General features: G+C 36.4%; 1 protein-coding gene across 3 annotated transcripts in view; it reads left to right on the forward strand.

Moving 5' to 3' along the window:
• The window catches only part of UBP1 (upstream binding protein 1), a 33,273-nt gene extending 12,426 nt beyond the window's left edge, over nucleotides 1–20,847 (forward strand). Inside the window, exons 4-16 of one of the 3 annotated variants that reach the window (XM_063304123.1) lie at nucleotides 115–220; nucleotides 541–647; nucleotides 1,389–1,541; nucleotides 1,678–1,788; nucleotides 2,276–2,383; nucleotides 7,366–7,469; nucleotides 9,342–9,396; nucleotides 9,504–9,597; nucleotides 12,388–12,478; nucleotides 13,154–13,263; nucleotides 15,518–15,660; nucleotides 16,445–16,496; nucleotides 19,140–20,847. In XM_063304123.1, coding sequence (XP_063160193.1) covers nucleotides 115–220; nucleotides 541–647; nucleotides 1,389–1,541; nucleotides 1,678–1,788; nucleotides 2,276–2,383; nucleotides 7,366–7,469; nucleotides 9,342–9,396; nucleotides 9,504–9,597; nucleotides 12,388–12,478; nucleotides 13,154–13,263; nucleotides 15,518–15,660; nucleotides 16,445–16,496; nucleotides 19,140–19,177 — 1,272 coding nt within the window. In that variant the 3' untranslated portion in view covers nucleotides 19,178–20,847. Of the gene's footprint in view, nucleotides 1–114; nucleotides 221–540; nucleotides 648–1,388; nucleotides 1,542–1,677; nucleotides 1,789–2,275; nucleotides 2,384–7,365; nucleotides 7,470–9,341; nucleotides 9,397–9,503; nucleotides 9,598–12,387; nucleotides 12,479–12,655; nucleotides 12,790–13,153; nucleotides 13,264–15,517; nucleotides 15,661–16,444; nucleotides 16,497–19,139 lie in introns of those variants that run through there. The other 2 variants (XM_063304124.1, XR_010067978.1) reach the window with 2 other exon arrangements.
• The last annotated feature ends 2,137 nt before the right edge of the window (nucleotides 20,848–22,984 follow it).

The raw sequence follows: 22,984 nt of genomic DNA on the forward strand, positions 1-22,984 counted from the left end.
AATTGAAAAATCCAGTGGATGTAGAGTTGGCAACCTTAACTATACTACTATAACAAAATGATAATTTTTGTTTTATTTTTATTGGGGGAGTTGATTCTTTGTCTTTTATATTAGAGTATCATAAGAGTAGTGTTCCATGACAGAAGACTACAATACACTGAGCATCAGCAGCTAGAAGGCTGGAAGTGGAATCGCCCTGGAGACCGATTACTTGATTTAGGTAAAATCATGCATTAAGATAATCTCTTCATAAAAATAAAGTGAGAACTTTGTTACTATGAAATAATAAAATTTAAATACCTGGTTTAAATAATATATTGTTATATAGAATTCTGTGAATGCCTTTGTAAATTATAGTTCCATTTTGGGGAGTTCTTATTAAAAAACTGTCATAAGAAGTAATAGATTCACTGGAATACCTAAGAATAAAACTGAAAAAAGAAGGATTTGTATATTTAAATAACATTCCTATTTTTGTTGTTTTAAAACATTGTTTGATTTCATTGTTTGATTTTTCAATCTTTTCTCTTTATTTTATAGATATTCCTATGTCTGTTGGAGTAATTGATATAAAAACAAATCCAAGCCAGCTCAATGCAGTTGAGTTTTTGTGGGACCCTGGAAAACGCACATCTGCCTTTATTCAGGTTTGATTGTTTGCTGTCTTTGAAACTATTGCTTTAAACTGTCAGGATCTCAAAAGGGTATCTCTTTTAAAAGAAGGAGCAACATTTTTTGCATTGGGATCTAGGGCTCTCTTTTTTCTTTTCTTTTTATTTCTGAGGGCCATAGTAGATATGAACAATAATGCAATATTACCGGTATCATTAGAGCCAAAATATTTGGCCCAATTTTTGGAGGTGGGAGTGGTTTGGGACAATTTAAATGTCAAAATGCATGCACTTAACCATCCTCCCCACAAGCGGTAAAAACCGGTGTATTTTGTGAAGGCTTTTTGACCCTTAACACCTGTCTTGTCTCTCCCATTGGCCCCACATACTAAAATTTTCCAGCAGTGCTCTGGGGATCTCAAAACCTGCTAGAGAAAGGGTCCAAGCAATACATGATGGTAAAAGCATCTTTTTCTTCTGCAGCTGTTTGTCCTCATCATTTGGTATTCAAAAGTTTAATGCCTCTGAATCTAGAGTTCCTTTTTTCTAGCATGGGTAATACCTGTAATTGCTTTATCATCCATTAATGTATATCTTGTTTTTAAAAAGAAGGTAATGGCTTGGGGTAGATTTTATAAGTGATGCAGTGTTTTATCTACCTGTTTTATCTACCAGTTTCTACTGTAATGCAGAAAAATGTATGAATCTAAAACTTCTGTTATAGACAGAAAGTATCTTTGCATGTCCACTTTGGTTTTCTTTGATATTTTTTTTTAGGTACATTGTATCAGCACTGAATTTACACCTCGTAAACATGGAGGTGAAAAAGGAGTTCCTTTTAGGATTCAGGTTGATACTTTTAAACAGGCAGAAAATGGAGAGTACACTGATCACCTGCATTCAGCCAGCTGTCAAATCAAAGTGTTTAAGGTAAGGGAGTTAAATGGGTTTTTTGGGGTTGGCATAAAAGAAAAGGGCAGCATAGAAGTTATTTTTGTACTAATTTTTTTCTACATGCTTTGTCCATTCTTTTTCTTTTTTGGTCGGGGTATAATTTTGTTTTCAGCCAAAAGGGGCAGACAGAAAACAAAAAACAGATAGAGAAAAGATGGAGAAGCGAACTGCCCATGAAAAAGAAAAATATCAGCCTTCATACGACACTACAATTCTCACTGAGGTAATAATAATGAAATGTTTTATTTGTTGAGAGAAACGATACAAAGTACGCTTGACATACTTAAAGCAGTAAGTTAGGTTCTCAAAGGGTGGGGCTTAAGCAAAATATATGTAAAGGTAAAGTTTATTTGACAGATGTAGATCATAAAGAAACAGAAGATCTGTAAGATTTAGGATCAAGAAAAGTAGGTACTTTGTTAAAACATTTAGTTTTACTCAAAGAAATCTCATGTACATATCTTAAAACCCAGTGCTGAAAATACTGTATTAGGATTTGTTTTCTCCTTGTCAGTTTGGGCCCACAATTGTATTTAAAAGTTAATGAATTCATGGGCAGAGCCTCACTGGGCTTTTGTATTTCTTTTTATTTAAACACCAGTGAGTTTTCTATAGCTTTCTAAAGATTGCAGAAGTTTTTAAAAGGCTTTAAAATTTTTCCTCACTGTATAATGAAAAGAAATTGATCCACATCTTTGGTGTTTGTCCAGATGAGGCTTGAGCCTATAATTGAAGATGCAGTTGAACATGAGCAGAAAAAGTCCAGCAAGCGGACTTTGCCAGCAGACTACGGTGATTCTCTGGCAAAGCGAGGCAGTGTAAGGGACTTCTGCTTACTTTTCATTGTGCAAGTTATCTTGTGCAGTGTTAGATATAGGACCAATTTCTATCATCCAAGATCCAAAACAAAGATTTTTCCTGGGTTGGCTTAATTCTATTCACTTTTGCTTACTGCAAATTGCTTCATACTTATTTCCTAGTGAGAAATGCTTCCTAAATCTAACACCTAAGTAAAATGTTAGCAGGCCTGTGACTCTTATAAAAATCAAGAGCTGTAGTTTACACATGAAATGGCTGTGTTGAATAATTGTGTTCTTGAAAGCCAATATCTCATATGTAATTAATGAAATCAGATGTAGCAGTAATTAATTAGTTGAGATGTGTATTTCCTTATTTTGGCTTGCATGTTTTCACAAACTGTTTCATCAAAGTGGTTGCAGTAGAGATCCTCTTGCCTTTCTGATTACACTGTTTCCATTTCTTGGTATTTTTTAATATAAAAGCTGCAAAAATTCTTAGTTTCGGTTACTTTGATTGTACATATACTTAATATGTACATTTTTTCACACAAGTTGATGAACAGTGCTAATATAACCCTCTTTTACTTGTAATAAAGGTGATTGTCTAAGAGAGTTAGAATGGAAGCCGCTGCCATTTAAGAGTCATTCTGCCTGAATAGCTGAAGTCTTTTTGTTGTGCTTACAGTCTTTAGTAAGAATAGTATTTAGGTTCCCAAATCCTCTGTACTGGGCCCATATGCATATTCCTGTAGCACGCCAACCCTGCCCATCCTTAAAGAGGCTGATGGTAGAATGCTGCTGTTGTCTTTGTATGCTACCAGCTGGCAATTCCTCATTAGTGTTGTCTTACAGTAAAAACAATTCCAGAATCATATCTTTAAAAAACTAACTATACATCTTTTTTAATCCCACTATTCCTAGAAGGAGATCAAGGTTATATTACATTACCTTCATCCATTGAATCTTGATGATAGTCCTATAACATAGATTGAATTGAAATTTGATGAGTAAGGTTTCTCAGTGAGCTTCATGGTTGATAAATTGAGCCTGAGTCCAACTCTTAACTATTGCATCATACTTTTGTTCAGTGGGGACTCTGCCAAAGATATTTGTATCCTTTCCCTAGGTTATGGCAAGTCTTGTGATCAAAAGCAATTCCACTAATCAGATACCAGCCCAGAATTTCTAGTTACTTCCTCTGGGGAAATCAGGACATTCCCACCCATACAGTCCAGAGAGCAGTCAGGTTTCAGTTTAGCTTCCTTGCTCATTTGGAATAAAGCAACTAGATTGATGATTTTAATAGAAAGATGTTACCAGGTATTAGTATAACCTCAGGGTGATCTTTATTGATCCTGCCTTATCAATATGCCAACACTGAGGCTTCAGGAAAGACTAGAGCAATTGCTAGCTTTTAGGATAGTAAAATCCATGTATCAGACAACAGAATGAATGATCAAGGTGACAGATCTCTTTTCATAGGCCTGTTCTTGAATCCTGTGGGCTTTGTATGAATAAGAAGGTTAAAATTTCCCATGTTCTTAACGTATTTGTGGTTCGATGGTGCCCCTGGTTCTCAGGAAGGAGGGAGCACATTCCAAGGAGGCGGAGGAGATAAAGTGGAGGCACAGTCCAGGAGGCAATGGTGGGAAAATGAAGAGGTTCAGGAAAGCCCTGCCCTAGAGTCTCCCAGGTTATTTCCCCTTAGGTTATGTAGGGTAGCTTTAGTCTGGCAAGATTCTGTCTATACGGTGTGAGCAAATAAAGAACTGGAGTTTGAATGGACTGATTCTTCGTTGCTCTTGGGCTGCACCTGACAATAGTCCTTCTTTTCCTATAGCTTTAGCATGGATGGCTTTCTGAGATGAGGATTGTTATTGTCCTAACAGTCAGAAATCACGCTGAGACGAGGAGTAGGTCTCTAGTGTTTATTACTGCTACATAAAACAGAATCCTAACAAACTGAAGAAGCGTGGGAAAAACCCAGACAGATAAACCCCAAAAGTTAAGGCGGGTCTGATCTGTGTCTCTTTGAATGGCTGCTTAATTCCTCAGTACTACGCATGCGTTTTCCCCCCTGGATAGAGGCCCCTTCCAGCTCGCCATCAGTAGTCATGACAGTTATAGTCAGATAATACATTTTTTCATTAAGTACCAGGAATTGCAAATCTGCCTTGGCTAAGATAGACAACAGTAAAAGCCCACCTGGAAAGTAATGAGCAATTTGCAAACTTTGCCTAGTCAAATGTGTTCTCCCAAGTGTAACTTTTCAACAAGGTAGGGAAAGCATGCAGAGTATGGCTTCTGGAATTCTTTCCAGCTCCTTAATAGCAGCAACACTGTGGTCATATGACCAGGAAGGAAGAGGGAGGAGGGTTTAGAATCAAGGACTTGGCAACATTCCAAGCCACACCATCTGCCTCTCCCATAGGGATGCATGGGGGAATTTTTTTCAGGATTTTTTTTCCTGCAGTTCCTCATCAGGTCCAGGCAGTTTTTGAACTCATTTTGCCAGCTTTTCTTCCCAGATTCAGCCCTGTTCTGTTCAGTATTTGGAGAGTTGTCTACTCATGAGCAGTTAGAACCCCCTGTACATTATTTCTTTCCAAGATTCCAGTGGGTTGGAAAGAATAAAAGGCTTAAAAGCTATTGATGTATTTAAATGTGCTTTATTAGCAATTTTAAATGTGCAGTGTTAAAGATAAGGGTAGTTTGATAATAAATGAAAAAATTAATAAATTGGCATGAAAAAGAAGCTTTAATCATGCGAAAAAATAAATATTAACTGAAAATTGATGCTTTTTGTGTCCAGTGCACTGATTTGAGCAGTTTATTTTAATGATAACCCTATTGTTAGTCTCTGCATAACCTCCATAATCTAGGCAGTACATATTATAAATTAAAATGTTATACGTTCAATTTATTGTAATTGTCCTTTAACAATACAATAAATATAAAATACAATATAAGCTGTACATTTCAAAATGGATTTAATTATGGTGAAAGGTGAAAGGTCCCCTGTGCAAGCACCGAGTCATGTCTGACCCTTTGGGGTGATGCCGCTTTTGCGACGTTTTGTTGGCAGACCATAGAGCGGGGTGGTTTGCCTTTGCCTTCCCCAGTCAGCTTCCCCAGCAAGCTGGGTACTCATTTTACCGACCTCGGAAGGATGGAAGGCTGAGTCAACCTGAGCCGGCTACCCGAGAATCCAGCTTCTGCTGGGATCGAACTTGGGTCATGGGGAGAGTTTTGGTTGAAATACTGCCGCCTACCACTCTGCGCCACACGAGGCTCTTGGATTTAATTATTAAAAAAAATATTTTAAAATTATTTTAATTGTTTTTTTAAATTTAATTATTTTAAAAAAGGATTTAATTAAACCTTTTTATAATTCTGGGTACTAATTCTATATTAAACCAATATAGCTTTAAAGAGTGTATCAAAACAAGAACAACCAGTGTTTTTGTTTGGAAGAAACAATATAAATGGCTACTAATAGATGGTGTGTTATAACCTGAAATATATATTTGCATTGACTTAAATGGGGATAAGAGATACATAGCCCCATCTTGCTCATCAGAAATGAACAAAGTGTTGTCAATACCATGTTTCTCTGCTATCAGTAGCGCATTTATATTTCATTTTGTTGCCATTTTTCACTGCTGAGGAGCAAGAAGGTTATGTATAGAAGATGGCAGGATGGCTAAAGAGATAGTGCACTGTTTACATGGGTATTCAGTAGTCACAGCAATGAATGCAATTGCTGGTCTTCCAAAATTCTCTGCTGAGAATGGTTTTGCTGTTTCTTTAAATCAACAAAAGGAAACCAGTGCACTCCATATGTGTAAACTCCAGTTCCCTTTGTTAGTGGTTAAGGATTATGAGATTTGGAATCTAAAAACGGTGGCCCTAAGTGAGTTAAGCTTACCTAAGAAAATATGTGAGAAGAAGAGTGGTGATAACTGGCAGCAGTTGTAGTGCCATCTGTCCCTGATATAGCACTGTACTGATGCTACAAGACTGTTTTTACTTCTTTTTACTTGCATGGTCCCTGTGCATCTACATCACACCCATCACTAACATGTGATCCACCAGTTCACTTTGAAAAGTGGTACTTAATTTCCAATTTTCCCATCTCAAGCAAAAATGGTTTGCCATCAATTGATAGTTTAAGGCTTATGCAGCATTTTAGATTCCAATACAACAGAATGCTCTGAGGTTCACGTGCAGCACCTGCCAGCAACTCCTTAAACACATGTGTCTTTTCCCAGGATTGCAGCTTCAGGATCCTGGAGATGCAGTTGCTTTAAGGAGTTGCAGACAGGGGCTATCTATGAATCTGAAGCTCTGCCTAGTTTAGATGAGTTTCAAAAGTTCACAGTTTTCTGAAAGTCTCATTTTCTAATATGTACTAGCCTTCTCAATAAAACCTATTGACAAGACATTCATAATGCGTAATGTGCATACACTTAGTCTCTTGGTACTTTTCTACAGAATCCACTTGCCTTTAAAATAATCAGTAATTTACTATAAGCAAAAATCTCCAATTACATTTTAATCATGTTGTCTTAAAAAGATGAAAACACCTCTGAGAAACTTTTTTAGTTCAAATACTGAATTGGTAATCAGAATGCTTAAGATTATTTGTTGTAAAACTCACATTGTGCTTTCTCATTGTTGCCTTTTCCATAGATATGGGCACTAACTCAGAGTACTTTGTACAGAATTTAAAAATAGAGCTTTGACCATTATTCTGCCAAATGGAATCCCTTCAGTTACTAAATTACATGAGAGAACAAGCCTGTGTATAATACAAAGAATGAAGACATTTTCAACTTAGTGAAGATCTTATAAGTGCATGCATAACAAATAAGTGATGATATGATTATGTAATAGAATGAGGATTGAAACTTGTAAAAGTTAAAGCAAGAGCTAAACGTCTCCAATGCAATCCTAATGGTAATGGTAAAACTGCTGTTTAATATTTTTCTTTATTCTAGTGTTCACCATGGCCCGATACGCCTACTGCATTTGTGAATAATAGCCCTACCCCAACACCAGCTTTTACCTCTTCTCCACATACTACTTACAGTGTCCCAGACAGGTATGTTTGACTTCTAAGCTGATACGCTATCTTAAATCAAGACTGAAATTCAGGATAATGTTAAGTGCTATTGCAAAAACAATATTGCCAGTCAGAAATGTTATACAATTATGTGGTAGCATTCTTTGCTTTAAGCATACCCTTTACTACATTATATCATGTGGTGCATCATCAAAATAAAGAGGAAATAGGAGGGGAGGGGAGTTCCTTGCTAATTAAGGTTTTGAGAATATCTAGGGAACCTGCAGGATTTCTTGCTACATTATGAGAAATATAGATTAAAACAGTCTTACTGATGACCTGTGATAGGACTTGGAGGTAGATAGTATGCCCCATTTGATCCTGCTAGATCTTTTAATGGCATTCAGTACTGTTGATCATGGAATCATTTTGGGCTACTTGCCAGATTTGGAAATTGGGGATACTGTTTCACAGTAGCTCCTCTCGTTCTTGAGTGGCAGTTCCAGTCAATATTGTTTATAGTTTAGAGAGAATAGGTGAAGCCCTTGGGCACTTTAGTGTGTAGTATCTCAGGCCTTGACCCCTTCTGTTATTTGTTTAACATCCATATATCACTGCTGGGAGAGGTCCTCCATTAGTTTTGGTTTAGATATCAATATGCTGATGTGCTCACTTTATCTGCCAGCCTCAGGTGGAAGTGTGTGTGTGTGTGTTATGTTTCTCAACCTGGTGCCTGAAGCAAGTGACTGGATGGGATGAAGCAGACTACAGTTGAATCCCAGCAAAACAGAGTTATTGCTGGTTCAGAAAGCTGCTGGTATGATGGATATTCCATGTATAGTTCTTGATGGAGGTGATGCATAATCTGGGCTTTTTCTCTGACTCACAGCTCCTCCTAGAAAAATAGGTGGAAGCCATGGTCAGGGGAATCTTTGGCCAGCTTCACCAAATATAGCAGTTTTGTTCTTTCTTGGACCAGGAAGCACTGAAGACATTAACCCATACCTTTGTAAACTCAGCTAGACTACTGCAATTCATTTTACCTGGGATTGCCCTTGAAGTCAACTCAGAAACTGTAGCTGGCACAGAATCAGCAGCCCACCTGCTGACAGATTTAGCAGGATTCCACTAATATTGCAGGGGCTGCATTGCTAACCAGTAGGCTTCCAGGCCCAGTTCAAGGTGCTGGTGATACAGCCTACTACGGCTTTGGCCCTTGACACCTTTGAGACCATCTTCTGGTATAATCTGCCCACTCTCTATGATCTAGCAGTGCTAGGATGCTCTGGCTACTTGTTTTTGTCAAATGACATCATGGAGTTTGGGACGCAGATAACTGCATTCTTAGTGGCAACTGCCTCCCTCTAGAGGAACTTACCCCCTAAGACTAGAGGTACTCTTGCCCAGAAACATTTCTATAAAATGGTGAAGGCATTCAGATAGGAAAACCAGCCCATTGGTAACCACAGGTGTTATTGCAGTTCTTATTAATAGTGCTTAATGCTTTTACCATGGTTTTGTTTGTATACTTTTTTGAAAGTTTATTGTAAGCCAAAAGTCACACAAAGATGGCATACAAATAACTGTAAATAAATAGATAAGCATAACTAACCCAATTGTGTCTAATGCCAATATTTTTATGTCTTCAGCATGACAAATGAAATCATTTTACAAAATCCTCTTAGATTGTTGTAAGCACTGCTTATGACAACCCAAATGCCAGATTCTGAAAAAAGCTCCCAGGAGGTTTATTGTTTTTGTGTTTCATTACATTCAAGTTGGAAACTAGAGTTGCTGTGGGAAAACAGCTAATGGGAAAGTAGTTCAGATATACCCTACTGAATCAGATCCCTGATTCCAGGAACTTTTTTAACTTTGTGATTTTCCTTTGTCACATTTCTCCCTATTCAGTAATTCATCATCTCCAAATCATCAAGGAGAAGGCATTCCTCTAGCAGGTGGTGAGGTAAGTATCAATTTGTCATACTATCATGAAACTTGTCATACTATTTTCAGATTTAGTGTCTTGGAAAAATAATAACGTTGTATACTGCTTATTCCCCTTTCTCCCAGCAACTTCATCCATCAGCCACAATCCAGGAAACCCAGCAGTGGCTGCTTAAACATAGATTTTCCACTTATACAAGGGTGTTTTCCAATTTCTCAGGTAGTTAAATATTTTACAAAGTTTACTTTGTATTTTAAAAGTAGATAATATAAGTTTAAATTCATGTGTGTCTGCTTATAGATCACATTATGTCCAAGGTTCTGTCCTGTCTTTCTGATTTCATTGGTAATTTTATAGCACACCTAGCTGGTAGGAATGACCGTACTGAATCTGAAAGGGAGCAGAATGCATTTTTTCATGTGTCCATAGAGTGAATAATTGGCTATGATTCAAAGATTTTTGCCAAATTACTACCTATTTAGACCTCATCAGTTCAATGGGGGCTAAGATCATTTTGGATCGAGTCTACATCTATCTGTTGTTCCACATTTATTTGCCATTTCATTGCCAAACCAATTTGGAGATAACCTCTGCTTGGGTTCTCATCCTAAGGCTGAACAATCTGCAACTTTGGCCGTGTCAGTCTATATCTGATTGTCATTTATGCAGATAAGTAAATAGAAACAACTCCTTTTCAGTACTATCAATTTACTTGTCAAGTTAGAGCTTAGGATTTGATTATAAGAGCTAAAAGAGTTGAATCACCACAAAGTGTAAGTTTGGCTTTACCCCCCAACCCCAAGTGCCACACCTTTCTACACCCTACCTGCAAGCAGATTGGCTGCTTATATAGCCTTCTCTTTAAAGTCCCATTGCTATACACTGATCATTATTCTGTAGATAATCAGAAAGCAAGAACACTTTCCTTTAATTTTGTACAGGAGGAGAAAAGCAGCTGATATCCCAAGTTAAAGCAGTAAAACATAAACAGCACAGAACTATAACCAGAGAAACTCCTACTTTGAAAACTAAGAACAAAATAGAAACATTGGATAACTGTCCCAACTTTTTTAAATTTGGAAGTTGTTTTTCATAGAGCATTTCCTTAAATGCAGCTAAAAAGAAATCCATTTTGGTCCCTAAATAGTGCATCTAATTAAGGGGTTTTGATACCTATTGACAGAATAGTATAAAGGTATGTATGTTTTTATGAATGTATGTATTATTACTACAACTTATATGCTCTATTTCCACAGAATCTGAGTGGCTTATGGTATCACTCTAGAAAGATTAAAAACAAACATCAGTAAATACATTCTAAGATTGTCTCTCCTCATTCAGACCTTAACAGCTTCCAGCCACCAGTTCAGGATCTCTACTGTATCTCCTGCCCAACCCAGGGTGGAGATAGATAACTGGTTATCTTTAACTTATTAATATCTCATCCTGTGCTAGTGAATGACCTCTCCCAGTGGCCTCATATAGATGTTAAACAATAGTGGAGGAGAAGACTGAGCCTTGTAGCACCCAATAATGTAGTGGCCAAGAGCTTGACCTTTCCCCAGTCATTACCACGAAATGTAAGCAGCTACTCAGGAAGAACCATTCAAGAACAGTGCCTCCCACTCCTTGTAATCAGTCCAGGTAAATACCATAGTTAATGGCGCTGAAGGCTGCCTAGAGGTACCGAGAGCTTGACATAACGTAACATCTGTATCTCTCTGCTCTGACAGTTAAGGGAAGGTGGGCAGTATTGTGATCACAAAGTAGGTTCAGAATTACCTGTTTGGTCACATCTGTTTTTCTTCTTATGCTGGCATTGCTCTATGTCAGCCTTTCTCAACTTTTTGACCCTGGAGGAACCCTTGAAATATTTTTCAGGCCTAGGGGAACCCCGGCACATTCAGGCTCAAATATAAGCCAGAAGTTACAAAATTAGTGTATTTGTTCCATGTGTAGGCCTATATATATGCATTAACAGTGTTCTTAAACTAAAAATAAAGAATGAAACTTACCTCTTTAATGCCCAAATTTGAAATAATTTTTTAAATAAATCGTGATCTCCCAGGGAAGAGGGAGGTCACCCCTAGTGACCGCTTGCGGAACCTAGGGTTCCACGGAACCCTGGTTGAGAAATCCTGCTCTAGGCATCTCTTCTGCCACTTCATCTCCTGGAGCTCCTCAGTAAGCCAGGAGCTCCCATGGATCAGTGACTGGAGAAGATTGCTCAAGAGCAATCCTGGCAAATGCCCCCAGCAATCTCTTATTTCAGAGGTTGTCCACCAGGGCTTCAAGAATTAGGAAGTAACAAGTTCCATTAAATATCTGAGGCAGAGCAATGGGATAGGTTCTTTCTCCCTGTCAAGGTTCATGGCACCAGTTAACTCCATGTAAACCCAGAGAATGATATGGCGGTGAGAAGGGACTGTTCTTCATGTAGGTACTATTGGTTGGCATATAGCAAAAAATGATGTTCAACCACCTCCCTGAAACCAGCTGAATTTATCCAGACAGAAGTAGTTAGATATGTATGGATTTTGTTTCAGCTAAGTGTTATAGACATGGGGGTACTGCAACATCCACTGCTGTGCAGTTTAAGCAGAAGTAGTATTAGCAGCTGTTACAGTGAAAAAAATAGCAGTGAAACAACTTAATATGACCTTGGTTATGCCATTAACATAATCTTCATCAGGAAATAATCATGTTTCTTAGTTTTCATTTTTTCTGTGCTTTTCTGAAGTGTGTTTTAAGACATCTTGTAAGTGTGCTCTGAATTACCTTAATGCAGACTGATTGTTAATTACTGGCTTTAAATGGGCAGAAAGATTAAGTGTATATCAAATTAAACTTAAGTTTGCTTAGAATTCCTTAAAGCCAAATCATTATATTAGCAAAAGTTACTAATAACTTATTCAGAAATATTGTGATCTATCTTTGCAAGGCAGTTTTATTTTGTAAATTGCCAGACTAGCTTTCTACTCTAGATACATTCTATATGTTTCTTTGTAGGTGCTGATTTACTGAAGTTGACAAGAGAAGATCTGGTACAAATCTGTGGTCCTGCTGATGGAATTCGGCTTTACAATGCACTTAAATCAAGGTAAATAGTTTATCGGTGTCAGCTCTACCTATGTCAGTCGTATAAAAAAGTCTGTCTTAGACTAGAGGGTTTGGGAGATGCTAATTTAGATTTTCGATTGGCATATGCCTGTGTGAGCTCATGCGAGAGTTGGAAGTACTGTGCTCAAAAGAAGAATGTTTTGTTGTACACCTTCAGGGCAGGCCACAGATATGATGCAGGCACTGATGAGCTCAAAGGTAGACTGTAAGACTGGTAGCAATGCAGTTGGGCAGTTCTGATTTCTTGAAGACGGATGGGTTTGTTGCCAAGAGACAAATCTTCTCATTTAGGTGAGCTATAACCAAACTAAAGTTCTTGAGGTCATGGCTACTAAATATTAACCATTGCAGATTTTCTAACTGTGAATTAAACTGGCATAATAGATTATGTTAACTTGCTGTTACTTCTGCTACTCCGGTAGTTGTTTTACAAAAATTACACCATACATCAATGTCTTACTGCTTTAATTTAAATTTAAGAATTTATTTGCCAACATCGGGATAATTTCAATGGTTCTGAGATTAGTTACTAGACTAAACAATATTTGATAAAATCGTAAGTAGTTTGCAAAGAATAGTGTTACAGTAATATAATAAAATGAGCATACGTCCTCAGTAGTCTTTAAAGGAATATTTATTTTTCTTTACATTCTAGGTCTGTTAGGCCACGTCTAACAATCTATGTATGCCAAGAGCAGTCAAGAAGTATACGACTGGAAAGGCAACAAGACTCAGGCAATGGAGAAAGGAATGGTGCAATATTTGGTATGTACTTTCTTTTGGTATCAGATGTATTGTTCCTGTATGTCGGAGGAATGCTATTTATGTATCAATTATAGATTTCTTGGAGGCCTTGAAATAAGCCAGAACATTTAAACTCCTTTGACCTTTATTAGTGGGATAAATATATTTTGAATTATACCATGTTGTTGTGAATAGTTTGTAATTGAAAGAGCTGGCTTTTGAAAAAGTACAGAGAAGTGAGTTTGTACCTGAAGGTTGTTCATCTGACCTAACAGGAAAAGTACTGGTATGCATAAACAATGTTCACTTTTCTAGAGTACAATTCGGCTTTGCCATCCTGGAAATAAATCACGCCAAAGTGAAGTGGCTGATTAATAGATGTATTTGTAACTTAGAGAGACACAGCTGACAAACAGAGGAGACTTAAAGATAGCTTCCGATCTAGATAACCCTTTAACAGAAAATCTGAAAAGACATTATTCTCCACAGGTGCTTGATTGACAAATAGTGTCTGTATAAAAGTGTGTTGGGATTTCTAGAGGTTCCTAATCTGATTATATTTGGCATCTTAATTATTCATCTTAGGAGAAGTAGGATCAACTCATCAGATTTATAAATAACAGAAGTTGAGAGAGATTGTAGGTAACTCAGGGGAAAATGTATGAACTTGAGGCATTGAAAATACAGCTAGTGGAAGTAAATCAAATTTAACGGACAAATTTAAAGTACTGTGTAATGAAGAAATTGAAAGGAGACATATACACTACAAGGTGCACTTAAGTATAGTGGTCTTAAAAGTTCGTGAACCCTTTTGAATTTGTTTAATTGGCTTCTCTTTATTTAGTTTTTGGATTGTGTGGAGAATAGATCACATTTTAGGTAGTATTTATGCAAAAAAATTGAAATTGAAGAAGGAGTCACAAACTTTTAAGCACCACTATAGATATTCTTTTGCATAAATAAAATTTTCAGTGCAATACTAGGACAAAAGGAGCATGCCTTTTTGGTTGCATTAACAAGTGTACTATATTCAAATGTTAGGAAAAACATCTGGTCTAAAAACTTACAAAACCATATTCTGAGTGCTGTAGGAAGTTTTTCCATGATGATGAAAGACATAAAGGGTAAATTATATACAAGTATATGGTGGAAGGTAAGCCTATTCATTCAGATTAGAGAAAAGTACATCCATAATAGTAGAAAAGTTCTGGGAACAAAAATATCCTTCCACATATTCTGTTGCTTCTTCCAACCATATTGATCCAACTGCCTGGAGGGTGGATTGACGGTTTTGTACCGCTTTGTTCTGTAACAAGCCTGTTTTATGTGGAGCATCTCAAACTACTTCTTGGTCAGAAGAATAACTTCCAAAAAATTGTCCAATCACTTTCAGGACAACTGGATCAGCATAGTCCAGAGGAAGAGAAGGAATGTTGGATTTTAGATAAACCTACTAAAGAAGTGCATTATGAGAGATTCACAAATTCACTAGCCAGATATAAGGATATTCAGCAATAAACCTTTCTTTCACAGAGTATTTTTTTTAATCCTGTGATTTAGAGAAAGTAGTAAAAAAAACAGGAGATTGTTCTCTGTCTTCTCAAAAATTCAATTTATAAGAAATATTCTGTTGTTCTTTCTCAAGCCCTGTGGATATTGCATTTGCAGTCAGGATTGGTTACATTTGCACAGAGTAAGGTCATAAATATTTTTGGCACAAGAGGATGCTTCCACTTTCAGAAACATGTAATTTTGAGAACAAAGGCAAAGACCAATGCCAGTCCATTGCCAGCTTTTATGCACACCTTGGCATAACCATAGTTCTTTCAGTGGCCATTGTATTATTTTTGAGTTTACTCTGCATTTTGAAAATTATTTAGAAAGAATATATTGTTCCTAGGCTCAATTCTGTTTCAAGGATATTATGAAAGATAGTAATGATCTCCATTAAGGTTTGTGCTGTCTTTCAGGCAGCTGGCATTCAGACTTGAGGTTGTGCACAACTTAATTCAAAGAATCAAACTCTTACTTGAATTCAGGTGAGGGAAATGTGTCTCTAGGTTGCATGTTTCAAACATCAGTGTTGCAGATCTAAAATATAAAAAAGGTTTTTAATGGTCCATATGTTAATATGTTATGCTCCAGAACATTGCCATCTTGTAGAATAGAGTTCTAACGATTTCATAAAAGAACAAAATCAAGAGATACTTGTGTTTGAAGTACAGTGCTAGGGAGTCTTTTAGAAGATCTTTTCTTAAGATATTTTTTATTTTAGTTTACCATGCACTCTACTTGGAAGAAATGGCTGCCTCGGAAGTCACTCGCAAGCTTGCTTTGGTGTTCAATATTCCTTTGCATCAAATTAACCAGGTGTACAGACAAGGTCCTACTGGCATCCATATTCTTGTCAGTGATCAGGTAAATTCCATTTTTCCCTCACCAACGCACATTTCAAATTCAGAAATTCCAAAAAACCACAATCAGGTTTGCATTTCCTTAGTGGCATAGTTGCTACTGCTGTCCACAAAGATGGATGTTATAATTAAGGATACAAATTCAAATTCCAAATGAAGTGCTGACAATAGACCATCAAACAAGCATACTAATCCAGTTTAATATATGAAATTTATTTTTCATACAGTCTTAATTAATGAATATCTTGCCTTCCTTGGAACTTAGGGCATCTAACAAAATGAATTGGTCAAAATTCTTATACTACATATGCAAACAGTTGGTTCCTATCAGCTTAACTTTCCTGCTATCAATTACAGCAAAAATCATTGGAAATAACTCTAATTCTTAAAGCTGTCGGTGTTCAGGAACAAAGTGATGATTATTGCCTCATCCTTTGACTTAAAATTGGTCTCATGGACATTCTTCTATTTGTGATCACCATTGTCCCAGGAATATTCCAGATACATAGTATGTAATATGTGAACTTCGTTTATAAATAAATCAGATGCCCATATATGCCTATTACGTTACCACTTTTTGTAGATATGCAGTTGAAATGTTAAAATTATGCATTGTTAGGCATCACTGCACTTTTGGCTAAAATAGGAAAGAACTTAGCTCAAATGGGAAGGGAGAGCATTAAGAGGGTTAGGATGTTTGTGGAACAATTTGGCAACTTCTTCTGTAATGTATTAAATTGAGCTGCCTATTGTCAATAAGAAATGGTACTTATAATCTTTCCCCCTAGATGGTTCAGAACTTTGAAGATGAGAGCTGCTTCCTTGTTACCACAATAAAAGGTACGATGGTAATGATGAGAACAGAGAAAATCAAGCACTATTATCTGATGTCTCAAATAACACACTTTGCATTTATTAGTTTTTAACTATAACACATTAATTGATCTTTCCAGAATTTATTTTTTAAGCCACTAGCTTTGCATATAATATTAAATCAGTTTAGCATGTTTCCATTTCTAATGGAGTTTGGCCCAAGAGTTGCTGAAAAGAGCAATACTGTGGTAGACCTTTTTCATCTGATTATAACGTTTAACCAAATGTTATACTGTAAACAAAATATGTAACCAAAAATAAATTAGTGTTCATACAAATAAATAGTTCTATCACACAGAAAAAAGTACTGTGGCTGTTTAAAAAATTGTTGGAACATCGACACTAGCGTCAGGTTACATCTTGTAATAGATGATACTGAAAAGAGGGGAAAAAATAGAAAGATGGGGACAGAATACCACACCTGACTTCCTGCTACGCTAATAAAATGGATTAACTTACCTGCCTTCTCAGGCAAAATAATACAATTACTCATATATAATAGTCTTGGAGGTCTTACATTCTGCAGTTCGAAGGGATAATCTGTATATATGGAAGAATAAAAAGTCATTTAATAAAAAATGTACATTACATCCTAAGGGATAGATAGTAAGGTTTTTCTCTTTAATCTAAAAATGTCTACAAAAGACTTCTTGAAATTGTTTTTGGCTAGTTTCACTAGATTCACTAGATTTTGTATCTAAATTCCAGGATTTACATTGGAAACTAACACACAATCTCCTGTTCCTTTTGCTCAGAACTATGTATGTAGGAAGTCTGCCATGAAGAACCAATTCTATTCAGCATACTGTATATAATTACAGTGATGCCATAACTTGAGATGTTTTCAGATGTAGTACAAGGTTGCTGTGGCTGAAAAAAAGATGACTAGATAGATATGGCTAAGATGTTAACTATCTTCTGTGACATTTTCTTGTTTCACTTTTCCTGTGGATTTTTGAAAGCTGATCTTCCTTTTATTGGGATGGCTTTTTGAAGAGATGAAAGGCTGAATTTCCTGATGGGAAAATGGTATCTACCAAGCAAGGGTCATTAGGCTACAGCAGTTTACCTCCCTTCAGAAAATGGAAGCTGATGTGGGATTTTACATGTCACACTGTGCAGGGAGGAACAGTTTTTCTGACTGAGATTCCTCACCTGCTAAGGAAAAGATATAAAATGAAGTCATGTTTAATAGCCTTTGGTAAAGTGAGTCTTGAAATTAATGCTGGCTATCTGGGATTTATGGATGTTAGGATTCTGAAGTGATTCAGAGTTGTGGCAGGCACTGGGAGATTCATGATGTCCTCTTGATTGGGAATATGTGCTAAAAATAAGCAGTGAGGTTTCAATAATTACATTGGGTCAATTGTATTTCCAGTTTCTTTTTGTGGTAAGAACTTTTATTCATAGAGGGGCTTCCTGTTTCTATTTTATAGCTTTGTAAGTGTAACATCCAGGATAATAGGGGTAAGATTGGGAAAGGTCTAGGTAAAACTCTCCTACATGCAGAATCTATGGACACAGTTTCAGGAGTTGCTGAGCAGCATACTTGCATTAGTATACTTCTTGAAGCATATACAATCCAAGATAGTTCATAATCCAAAATGTCTCAAATACTTCAGCAGCCTACTAGTGTCAAGTTGCGGTACTTGCTTCCAAACCTAAAAAATGTAGCAGGGTTGGGCAACTGTGGAACAACAAATTATGCTAGAGTTCCCAGCATCCCTAGGAAGACTGGTCAGCATGATGGATGCTGGCAGTTTAATTTAGCAAACCTGCTTGCTCAGAGATAGGTCAAGGCTCTGTTTGCAATGCATCTCTGGAAATGGATAGAGATCCACTTTAGATTTTCTTCCTCCTCTGGACACAGAAAAGGGGATGGGGGTACACACATTTATTATATGGAATAAATACAAAATAATGGAATGGCTTTAAGCTTTTAGCCAAGCATTACAAGTGATTTTTCCATATGGCAGCTGTTCTGAGTAGCACTCCGAAGTCTCCTCCAAGATTGAATACTGTCTGGCCACCCTATAATAAAGAGCGAAGGATTGCTGTTAGATCAAAAATCAGCCCCCATCCAGCTGTATGTAAAGTGGTGCAAGTCTTCTTAGATTTCAAGTCCTTTGTGTGTTTTTCCAATTCTATATAGCAAACTTAGAGCTCAATGCCCTCCCTTTTTTCCTGAGATCTGGAGAATATTTTCCTTTTCATTAAAAAAACAGTTCTGAAAAGAATTACATTTTACCTGAAGAAGTATTATGATTGCCTTTTTTCATGGTGTACATTGTGAGTTTCCAGCATCTTCAGAAATCCAATGGTACCTGATATTTGAGCATAAGATATTAGCAGAGTCTTTTTCTATGAAATGAAATGAAAAATGTCCTGTCTCAAAGCCACATAGTGGTTTCAGGATTTTATGAGCCCATAAACTTGCAGAATAATTTTATGGGTCCAAGAAATAGTTGTTACAAAGTACCTTTAAGAGATTTCCTTCTGTTTATAGTCACATTATCTAAACAGTATCATAAATGCTTTTTTAAAAAATTAATAAGTTGTATTAACATTATGAACTTCACTTTGTTATTCGTCATTCTTTTCCCTCTGCAGCTGAAAATGGCGAAGGCTTCCATATAATTTTGAAGTGATGTTGCCATATGTATGACAGACTGATATTCCAGTTGAAAAATGAAGTCATCAAGAATGGCGAATAACATCAAGTCTCTTCAGGGATCTGACTTCACCATATAGAATGTTTCATATTGAAAACACGTTGACCTTCTAATGAGCTGTTTAGTAAATGAACTTTTCACTGCCATAGCCAAATGCCCTTATAAGAGGTAGAAATGACCTAACAGGCATGGAAAAAAGCAAAGTAAATAAAGGTGGTTGCCCTTTTTTGAAAAAAATAAAATAACGCAAGCTATGGCCAGTAGATGCAGTTTCTAGAAGCAGTACTGCTTTCCTATTACACTGCATCCAATTGAATGTAAACTTATCCTGGGCATTTATCTTTCTGTGCCAGTTTGTCTATTACTTGCTTGTACTTTTATGCTGGTTTTATTTTTTGATGTTAGCAGAGCACATAGTAATTTGTGTGGAGATAAGTAGTACGATAATAGCAATCAGGTTTGGGGTCTTGAGAGTAAAGCTGTCAAAACAGCATTCTCTGTATAAATTGTGTATAAAGTGTGAATGTAAGAAGTGTAAATGTCAGAGTTGGGCTTCTTGTTAAAGTCCTAACCAGATGAAAATTAAGCATGCATCAGAACACATTACCATTAGTACCTAATTGGGAGGTTTATAAAATAAAACCTCTGAGGTACAGTATTTTGCTTTGCAACAAATTCCTTGAGAAAATTCGCCTATGCATCATGTTTTCAGTTTCTTGAATGATACACTCCTGCAGTTCTGCTTTTTTTTTAACCACTCTGTAAAATAATAGTGAGTTGAAACTTCCTCATGGAGAAAAAGGAAATGTAATTGTCACCAAGGGTCAATATTGAAATTAAGCAAGGATCCATAAGCCAAACAATAACTTAAAAAAAATAGGTGCAGCCCTGCATTTTCCCATGTTTACTCCCAGGTGACAACAGTCATTTCCCTTTTTTTCTCTGGCTGTAGTGGAAAGACCAGTCTTAGTGCCTATTCCATACAACCAAATACTTGACTAGCAGTTGCACATCTTAATGAACTGTACAAATGTCTTTAAATGTTACCTGAAGATCAACGATCTCTAGAGGGATAACATTTGACTCTTCTGGATTGTGTATTAATAGATGTACTTGTGGGAAATTAAGACACAGAAGGTAGGTTACTTCATGACCTTGTTGTGGACGTGCCTTTTTATCAGCTTAAATCTTGAATGATGTAATGAACATTGAAAGGGTGAAAACGCCACATGTCAAGTAATGTTTTTGATTTCAGTTCCATTTTTAATTATGCCTAAGTGAAGTGCTTAAACTCCAACTATTCTAAGAAAGTCAATTAATTACTTGTATTTGGATGAATGCTTGTTCCCCTATTTCTCCATGACCTATGCTATTCTGCACTGATGGGGAGGGAGTATAATTTGTGAGCATAAACTGTTTTGAATTGTTCTTGCCTATAAATTATTTTTGGTTGTACTTGGGTGTCTTCAGTTGACTTGATGTGTCATCTCAACACCATTTTATAAATTTGTGGAGAATCTTTGAAAATTTTAAAAGCTGTACAGTAGTTTTGTTCACTTGGATTTAATTAATGACACCAGCAAATTGCTTTTTGTTTTTAAATAAGATATATACATTTCAATTTCAGTAAAAACATTTTCCAATAATTTGGTAAACATTTTTTCTTCACTTTTTGCAATGTGTATTGGAAGCATACTGATACTGAGATACATGATTTGGAAAAGTTTGTCACCCCTTTCAGTTGGAACCCGAATGAATGCTGGCTTAAAAGAGAACTGCGTATAGTCAGTTGAATTGAATGTGCTGCTGATTTTAAAAAAAAGTTTATATTGACTTGCCACTATGGGTTTTAAAATGATTGAAATAAGCGTAAATATGGGTGCCTTTATTCCACTAGTAACCAGTATCAAATTATTTGAGTAGACCAAGTATTTGTTTAACTATTTCAATTTCATGAACACCCTTTAAAGAGTCAAACACATCAGACAATTTTGTTTGACAGCCTAATATTTCTCTTCACAGTTTAATTAATTATAGACAAATAGCAAATCAATCAGATGGGCTGCTGCAGGATATTCCTCTACAGAAATACAAATATAATGTGCTCAATAGATTTTTATTTTATTAATCATTAAGTTGTCATAAGAATATTGATTAGAACACATTGCAAGTATCTGATTCACCCTATAACACTCTTGAAATTTAAGAATGCTAAATAACTTTGAAATGGTGTATTCTATAACTTTGATTCTCTATCATGCCCTTTTCCGTTTTTTTTTTAAAGTTGCTTAAAAGTGCTTCCATTTTTCCACAATGAAACTTACAAGTAATTTTTACCTTTTACAAGAAAATTTTAAGGTTATGGCTGAGAATTGAGTTATATTGAATACATTGCTTAAACTATGGCTTACTGCTATGTGACAAACTTGAAAGCAAAATCCAGTAAAGATTGGTTAATTCTAATGGATTGCTGAAACCAGGCTTAAGTTGGTTTTAATAAATTACAAGATTAGCCAGTTTAAAATTGTCAGTGGTTGAAAGTGGAAGGAAAAGATGTGATCTCTTTCCAGCTACAAGAAATTGAATGAAAAGTAATGCCTCCAATGTTGTAAATTGCCAACAGATGGCAGTACTGATGCACAACAAGCTCTGACATGTTCTTTAGCATCTGTTCTTTCGCTTGGGTGAGTAGGAAGCTGCTGTGAGAAAAGGATGTGTTGCTATTGTTTTTGATAGCCTATAGTGAATACTTAGTGTGATTTAAGCACATGGTAATTGAATTTTAATTGCCAAAGGAGTCTCCCCAGTTCAAACTCACCACTATTGTTTGTGGTGACTGTGTTGATATGAGTATTGTATGTTAACGTGTTGAATTGAATTGTATTATATGTTTAATGTGTTTAATTAAGGGAAACTGACAGATCACTCTGAGGGAAACTGCTATCAAGTTCGGCATTTCACAGGAACACTTCAGTAACTTTACTGTTGGTTTCAGTACTGGAAGGTTTGTACAAGATGGTTTCCTCACATGCTGACAGCAGAGATGAAAAGTTGAAATTTGCCAGCAATTGTTGAGGTGCTACAAGAATGAAGAATAATTTATTCACAACTTCGTGAAAGCCAATGAAATGTGAGTTTGTCATTATGAACCAGAAGCAAAGTGCCAGTCCACGGAATGTCATCAGAAAACATCTACCAAGAAAAAAAAAAATTCAGAGCCCAGACTAGCCGGAAAACTCAGTTTTGTTGCTGCACAGATGGTGGTGTTCACATAGATTTGCTTGAACCTGGCACCACCGTACTGCATTGTAACACTCAAAACTGAAATAATTATTAAGCAGAGTTTGGAAGCAAAAGGAAATTTTTCAGTAATTTGACAATGCTAGACTTGTGCCTCATAAGCCGAGGCAGTGATGAAATTGGGTCTCACCGTCTTACCCATCTGCCATATAGTCCAGACTTGGTGCCACATGACTTCTACATTTTCCCCAAATTGGAGAAATGTCTTCATAGGCATCTGCTTGACTTAAATGAAAAGGCAAAAGGACTGTCAGGACTTGGTTGAACAGACTGTGGTGTTCTTTCATAATGGCTTTAAGAAACGTGTCCTTTGTTGGCAGAAGTGTGTAATGAATGGTGATCATGTGGAGAAGTAAACACAGCTAACAAAATAGCTCATTTCAAGGATGATTCTCCTGTTTCATTTATTAAAATATCCCTATTTAGAGTGATTGAGGTAGAGGCATTACTTTTCATTCAACCCTTGTACACAGCGTAGGGGAT

The sequence above is a fragment of the Candoia aspera genome, chromosome 4 (genome assembly GCF_035149785.1).
Source record: "Candoia aspera isolate rCanAsp1 chromosome 4, rCanAsp1.hap2, whole genome shotgun sequence".
In the NCBI taxonomy this organism is placed as follows: domain Eukaryota; kingdom Metazoa; phylum Chordata; class Lepidosauria; order Squamata; family Boidae; genus Candoia; species Candoia aspera.